At 40.7% G+C, this 7679-nt stretch overlaps 1 protein-coding gene across 1 annotated transcript; it reads left to right on the top strand.

Moving 5' to 3' along the window:
* The first annotated feature begins 2418 nt into the window (after positions 1–2418).
* Positions 2419–4524, top strand: LOC148904363 (uncharacterized). The gene has a single exon (XM_089025402.1). It carries the CDS (start codon positions 2419–2421, stop codon positions 4522–4524), a length of 2106 nt encoding a protein of 701 aa, XP_088881528.1.
* The last annotated feature ends 3155 nt before the right edge of the window (positions 4525–7679 follow it).

Here is a 7679-nt window from a genome sequence, read left to right as displayed (position 1 = left end):
AAAAGATTCACAACCCAAGATTATATTAGTCTACTTAGCTTTTAGAACTATTACAAAAGTATTCTCTAAGATACACGTTGTCTAAACGTTGTCATCGCCAAAGGCGAGTAGGCGATAGGTCATTCCGACTTGGAAATGGTTTCGTTTGAATACAAAGAACATGCATTGAATCAGTCATTCCAGCTATTCTTGCAGTGGATCTTGTAATGACCTATCTCCTATTGCTTTTCGCCTATTGACTATCGCCTTTGGTGATGACAACCTTTTACGAAATAAATATATATTGACTTTGTTTCAGGCTAAGGTGACTAAATTTAATTGGGAGTAAATTAACACCCAGATATTTCTGAATTTAGCACAAGTAGTGGCTCAAACATTTAGGCTTTTAACGGTGTATTTGAAATATCATTTTTGAGTTATGTTTACCGCCGTACGGGCCGATTTTCTAACAGTGGTTTTTCACAATATTGTCCTCCTGCTCGCTTAAAACAACAACAACAACAACAACAACAACAACAACGACAACAACATAAGCACATTATTATTTTCTTGAATGATAGATTGTACAGAATAATTGGTCGGCAAACCGTAACTAGTTTTAAGAACTATTCAACTTCAGATCTGATCTTGGTAAATAGATATTCATAATTCTGTCTGTCGAGTCTCAAAAATGGAGTCTTGGGCGCAAGTAGTTGTGCGACATAATAGGACGTAAAATAGTGGACTTTCGTATCCAGTTTTCACTGATTTTACAGAGTCTACTCAGGAGAGGGGTGCAAGGGGTGTGCAACCCCTCCTCCTCCCGCAGATGGGACGAAATGTACTTTTTTTGTTGTGCTTGAATTTATGTTTGTCGATAGACAAAAATGGAACTCCCCTCCCCTCCTAAAATTGACTACTTAGTGTGTGTAAGTGTGTGTAAGTGTGTGTAAGTGTGTGTAAGTGTGTGTAAGTGTGTGTAAGTGTGTGTAAGTGTGTAAGTGTGTGTAAGTGTGTAAGTGTGTGTAAGTGTGTGTAAGTGTGTGTAAGTGTGTGTAAGTGTGTGTAAGTGTGTGTAAGTGTGTGTAAGTGTGTGTAAGTGTGTGTAAGTGTGTGTAAGTGTGTGTAAGTGTGTGTAAGTGTGTGTAAGTGTGTGTAAGTGTGTGTAAGTGTGTGTAAGTGTGTGTAAGTGTGTGTAAGTGTGTGTAAGTGTGTGTAAGTGTGTGTAAGTGTGTGTAAGTGTGTGTAAGTGTGTGTAAGTGTGTGTAAGTGTGTGTAAGTGTGTGTAAGTGTGTGTAAGTGTGTGTAAGTGTGTGTAAGTGTGTGTAAGTGTGTGTAAGTGTGTGTAAGTGTGTGTAAGTGTGTGTAAGTGTGTGTAAGTGTGTGTAAGTGTGTGTAAGTGTGTGTAAGTGTGTGTAAGTGTGTATAATTTTGTGCAAATGTGTGTAAATGTGTGTAATTGTGTGTAATTGTTTTTAAGTGTGTGTATGTGTGTGTAAGTTTGTGTGTAACTGTGTGTGGGTGTAAGCGTTTGTAAGCACCTGTTAATGTCTGTAAGTGGAAGTGTATGTGTGTCTATGTTTGTGTAAATGTTTGTTAGTGTATCGAAGTGTTAGTAAATGTGTGTTAATGTGCTTAAATGTGTGTGTACGTGTGTGTAAGTGTGTTTAATTGTGTGTGTATGTGTGTATAAGTGTGTGTAAATGTGTGTAAATGTGTTTAAGTGTGAATAATTTTGTGTGTAATTGTTTGTAAGTGTTTGTAAGTATGTGTAAGTACATGTAAATGCGGTTAACTGTCTTTGTATGTGTTTGTAATTTTGTAAAAATGTGTGTAAGTGAGTTTATGTGTTAGAAAATATGTGTAAATGGGCGTAAGTGTGTTTGTATGTGTGTGTGAGTGTGTGTAAGTGTGTGGGTTAGTGCGTGTAAGTATGTGTAAGGGTTCGTAAGTGTATGTAATTGTTTATAAATGTGTGTGTAAGTGTGTATAAATGTGTATTATTGTTTATAAATGTGCGTGTAAGTGTGTGTAATTGTATGTAAGTGTTTATAAATGTGTGTGTGTGTGTAAGTGTAATGTGTAAGTGTGTGTAAGTGTGTATAAGTGTGTAAAAATGTGTGTGTAAGTGTGTATAAGTGTTATGACATAACTTGTTACCAGTCCCCCTCCCCCCCCACATGTATACATACGGGATATTCACCCAGATACGTTATTGAGTAAAGCATGGCGGACGATCACCAAATGTTTTAATTGTTTGAAGTATATTTTAGCCTTTCATCGGTCACAACATTGGCGACGAGGAAAACAAACCGGAAGAAAACAAAGGTAAATTATTCTTCTCGACATCCTAACAGTTAGATTCGACGAAAACAAAAGAAAAAAAATCGCTCGTAAAGCAACGAAAGAGTGTATACAGCGAAGACAACGAGACTACAAATGGCCGATGAAGCACATGGAGCCCAAGCTATCGCCCAAGCACCGACGATACACGTCGTTACCGAGACAAGGAACCTTAAAACTCAACCTTTTATCGCCCCAGAAGAAGCCAATGCAATCGGAAGAGAGTGGGAAGACTGGCTAGAAGACATAGAAAGAGAGATTAGATTCTTCAAAATAACTGACCCAGTCGACAAAAAAGATGTACTTATCATATATGGAGGTAAGCAAATCGCAAGATTAGAAAAGAGCCTTCCTGATCCAGATGACGGAAATTGCTACGATAAATTGAAAACAAAGCTCAATAACCATTTTGTGCCGAAACAAAACAATCACCATGCCAGATATCAATTCCTCAAGATGAAACCTACAACCCACGAGTCCATAACAGCCTACACAGCTCGACTCAGAGAGAAAGCCCAGAAATGCGAGTTTGGAGAAGTGCAGGATGAGAGAATACTAGAGCACATCATCCAAACAATCGACGATAAAACTCTGATACAGAAAACTATCAGTAAAAAATGGAATTTAACCCAATTCCTACAAGAAGCAAGCCAGATAGAGGACGTGAACCGTCAGGTAAGAGAAATGAAAACAGAACAGAGAGCAGGAGAGAACATCGCCAAAGTGGAGAGCAGGAAACCTTCCAACTACAGACCACAGCGAACCAGACCAAACAACCGGGAACAGAACCAGCCTAAAGAAAAGAGCGGACAGAGTAAATGTCGAAATTGTGGATACGAACACAACAAACAGGATCACTGCCCCGCCTTCGGAAAACGATGCAACAAGTGTAACAAATGGAACCATTTCGCCACAGTGTGCCAATCTTCCAGTAACAAGACACATTACCAACCCAAACAAAGAAACCATGGGAAGGAGTATACCAGCAAGAAGAGGATAAAAAGGACAGAAGAAAAAGAAGAATCAACCAGTTCAGATGACGAATATTTTGAGAAAGCTGTTAAGTCAAGCCTGACTGCGAGAAAGGTCAGCGACACAGAAAATAACAAGAAAACAATCACAGTAAGACTAGATGACGTGGACATGAAAGCAGAACCAGATAGTGGAGCAGACGTTAATCTGATGGACGAACACCAGTTCAAAACTCTCACCAACAGAACCAAGAACAAGATAACACTGAAACCCAGCAAAGCTAAACTCAATACATTGCAGCACGAGCTCAAGGTAAAAGGGGAATTTCAAACAATTATCAGAAACCAAACCTGTGAGAAAGAAGCAAGATTTATCGTCGTGTATGGACGAATACACTCACCCCCTCTTTTATGTAGAGACACTCTGATACAGCTTGGAATGATGAAGATCCAACAAGATGGAGGACTAACGGCATCAAATGACATGAGGATACCAGATGGCAACCAATGCATAGGAACAGTGAAACAGCAGAAAGAAGAGAAGGAAATGATGGACATTGTAGACAAGTATAACCATATATTCGAAGGTATTGGAAAGATATATGACCACAAGAACAACAGGGAGATACATGGGAGATTTAACATGAGACCAGAAGCAGTCCCAATAGCACAGAAACCGCGTCAAGTCCCTTACTACCTACAGAAACCCTTCAAAGATTGGCTGGACCAAGGTGTAGAAGAGGACATCTTTGAAAGAGTCCCAGAGAACGAGCCAATAACTTGGTGTTCCCCAGTAGTGGTCCAACCTAAACCAAGCTTCAATAACACTGCAAAAGAGGAACTAAAACCTCAAATGATACGTGCTAGTGTAGACCTGCGAGTGCCAAATAGGTACATGGAGCGAAACAGGATAACACAGCCACCCATAGTTGAAGATTTCATACACCGATTCCATGATTGCACCATCTGGACCAAGTTAGACCTGCGGCAAGGATATCATCAGCTAGAACTTGACCCAGAATCTAGATCAGTTGCTACTTTCAGTACACCATGGGGTAACTACAGACCCAAACGACTGGTATTCGGAGCGAAGGCATCCCAAGACCTATTCGACGACACAATGCAGAAAGTCTTCGGAGACATACCAGGATGCTTGAACCAGAGAGATGATATACTTCTAGGAGCAAGAGACTGGACGACACATAACCAGATTTTAGAAACTGTACTGTAGAGAGTTAGTGACTTCGGAATCACACTAAACCGACAGAAGTGTAAGTTCGGGAAAAGAGAGATCCAGTTCTATGGGTACAAATTTAGTAGAGAAGGACTCCACCCAGCAGATGAGAAGGTGCGAGCGGTCAAGGAATGTGCCAGACCAGAATCTAAGTCGGAAGTGAGGAGCTTCCTGGGCATGACAGGTTACCTTTCCAAGTTTATCCCCAGGTATGCATCTTTGACAAAGCCACTGAGAGATCTGATGCTGAAGGAAACTAAGTTCCACTGGAATGAAGAGAAAGAAAGTGCCTTCCAGCTGCTTAAAGACAGCATTTCAAGTAAAGATGTAATCGCATTTTTTAATTCAAGGCTACCAATGATGGTAAGAACAGAGGCCAGCTACAACGAAGGATTGTCAGCCGGATTGTTTCAGAAGACAGAGAAGGGATGGCAACCAATCCACTTCATAAGCAGAACTCTAACCAACACAGAGAAGTTCTACAGCCAAACGGAGAAAGATGCTCTATGCGTGAAATGGGCCAAAGAGAGATTCAGCATTTATCTCCTTGGTGCCCCAGGATTCACCATAGTGACAGCACACAAACCACTGCTAACGCTTTTCAACAAAGCCACTGCAAAACTCCCACCACGCATTGAAAAGTGGGTAATGGCTATGCAAGACGTTGACTTCGAAATGAAGTACCAACCAGGGAAAGATGAAGCTGACCCCCTCGATTTTCTGTCACGGCACCCACTGCCAGACATTGAAGAAGACGACACGGAATACACAGTAAAAGCTATCATAGACAAGGAACCAACGGTACTCATTGACAAGATCAGATTAGAAACAAGCAAAGATGAAACACTCCAGAAAGTAAGAGACATCATCACGAAAGGAAATTGGGAAAAGCACAAGAAAGAACCTGATATCACACCATATTACTCAGTGAAGGAGGAACTGTTCATAGCAGAGGATCTAGTGTTCCGAAACGACAGGATAGTCCTACCAGCCAAGTTACAGACCAAGGTTATCGCAATCGCGCACGAATTAGGACACTTGGGATCGACCAAGACCAAGCAAATGGTAAGAGCCAAATACTGGTTCCCATACATGAACGCGATGATAGAGCACACTGTAGGACAGTGCTATGAATGCAAAATCACAACGAGACAAGCAAAAGAAGAACCAATAAAACCATCAGTGATTCCAGAGAAACCATGGGAAACAGTAGCCACAGACTTTGGAGGACCATACCCGGATGGTCACTACAATCTTGTGGTGGTGGACAAACGAACCAGATACCCAGAGGTGGAAACGACATACTCAACAGGATTCAAGCCCACCAAAGAGAAACTAAAGAAGATGTTTGGACATCACGGAATACCAAAGAGACTGGAATCAGACAATGGACCCCCATTTAACTCGAAAGAATTTGCTGACTTTGCAGAGGAAGAAGGCTTTGAACACCATCGTGTCACACCATTACACCCGAGAGCAAATGGCGAAGCAGAAAGATTTATGCAACTATTAAACAAGACAGAGCAAATTGCCCACATCCAAGGCAAAGACAAAGCAGGAAGAAACATTGCTATACAAGAAATGTTGATGGCCTACAGGGACACACCACATCCAGCAACCGGCGTGTCACCATACCAAGCTATGACAAACAGACTAATCCGCACCAAACTAGATTACACTCCACCAATCAAGGAGAAGCCAAGTCAGCCAGACAAGATCATCAACGAAAGAGATAAACGATACAAAGCTAAGATGAACAAGAGGAAAAGTATCAAGGAACATTCATTAATCAAAGGTGACTACGTGCTAGTGAAGCAAAGAAAGGTCAACAAATGGTCAACACCATATGATCCAACGTTCTATATTGTAACCCAAATTGAGGGATCGACAGTGACAGCCAGACGCATACATGATGGACGAACACTAACACGAGATGCAAGCCATTTCAAACTTGGCAACACAGTAATGCAGAACAACGATAATACGGACAGAGAGGAAGAGGAAGCAGAGTTAGAACATGATAATAAAGATTGGAGGGAAGAGATACTGCGGAATACTACTGAGATAGATGAACCAAAGCAAGAGAAGCAACCACAGAACCCTACAACAGATAGAGGAGACAAAAACGCAACACAGAACAGAGCAGCCGACAAAGGACCACATCCACAAAGCCCCCACCCAAGAGCTGAACGACCCAAAAGACAGACCAGAAGACCAGCGTATCTGCAAGACTACGTCCCAAGATAAGAACATTAATTAAGAGTTATGAACTATTGAGTTACAAAATGTTGAAAGAACATTTGTTGTTTTCAAATTTTTATTGTGATTTATTTTCTTTTAAATTATACATCTGTAAGAAGAGGAGATGTTATGACATAACTTGTTACCAGTCCCCCCCCCCCCATGTATACATACGGGATATTCACCCAGATACGTTATTGAGTAAAGCATGGCGGACGATCACCAAATGTTTGAATTGTTTGAAGTATATTTTAGCCTTTCATCGGTCACAACAATAAGCACCTTTAAATGTGTGTAAGTGTGTGTGTATGTGTGTCTATGTTTGTGTAAATGTGTGTAAGTGTTTGTAAGTGCTAGTAAATGTGTGTAAAAGGGTTTAAGTGTGTTTGTATGTATGCCTAAGTGTGTGTAAGTTTGTGTAAGTGTGTGTAAATGTGTATAAATTTGTGTGTAATTGTGTGTAAGTGTGTGTAAGTGTCTGTGTTTGTAAATGTGTGTAAGAGTTTGTAAGTGTGTTTATGTGTGTATGTATATGCGTGTAAGTGTATGTAAGCGTGTGTAAGTTAGTGTAAATGGGTGTAAGTGTTCGTAAGTGTGTGTAAGTGTGTGTAAATGTGTGTAAGTGTGTGTAAGTGTGTGTAAGTGTGTGTAAGTGTGTGTAAGTGTGTGTAAGTGTGTGTAAGTGTGTGTAAGTGTGTGTAAGTGTGTGTAAGTGTGTGTAAGTGTGTGTAAGTGTGTGTAAGTGTGTGTAAGTGTGTGTAAGTGTGTGTAAGTGTGTGTAAGTGTGTGTAAGTGTTGTGTTAAGTGTGTTTAAGTGTGTGTAAGTGTGTTGTAAGTGTGTGTAAGTGTGTGTAAGTGTGTGTAAGTGTGTGTAAGTGTGTGTAAGTGTGTGTAAGTGTGTGTAAGTGTGT

Source organism: Actinia tenebrosa, unplaced genomic scaffold, assembly GCF_029948245.1.
Source record: "Actinia tenebrosa isolate PJP-AT-01 unplaced genomic scaffold, QUT_ActTen_1.0 utg165__unscaffolded, whole genome shotgun sequence".
In the NCBI taxonomy this organism is placed as follows: Eukaryota; Metazoa; Cnidaria; class Anthozoa; order Actiniaria; family Actiniidae; genus Actinia; species Actinia tenebrosa.
This window is presented reverse-complemented; position numbering and strand designations above follow the sequence as displayed.

Bases quoted from the DNA above. Each gene is read 5' to 3' on its own strand.
- LOC148904363 (XM_089025402.1), top strand. From the start codon at position 2,419: ATGGCCGATGAAGCACATGGAGCCCAAGCTATCGCCCAAGCACCGACG.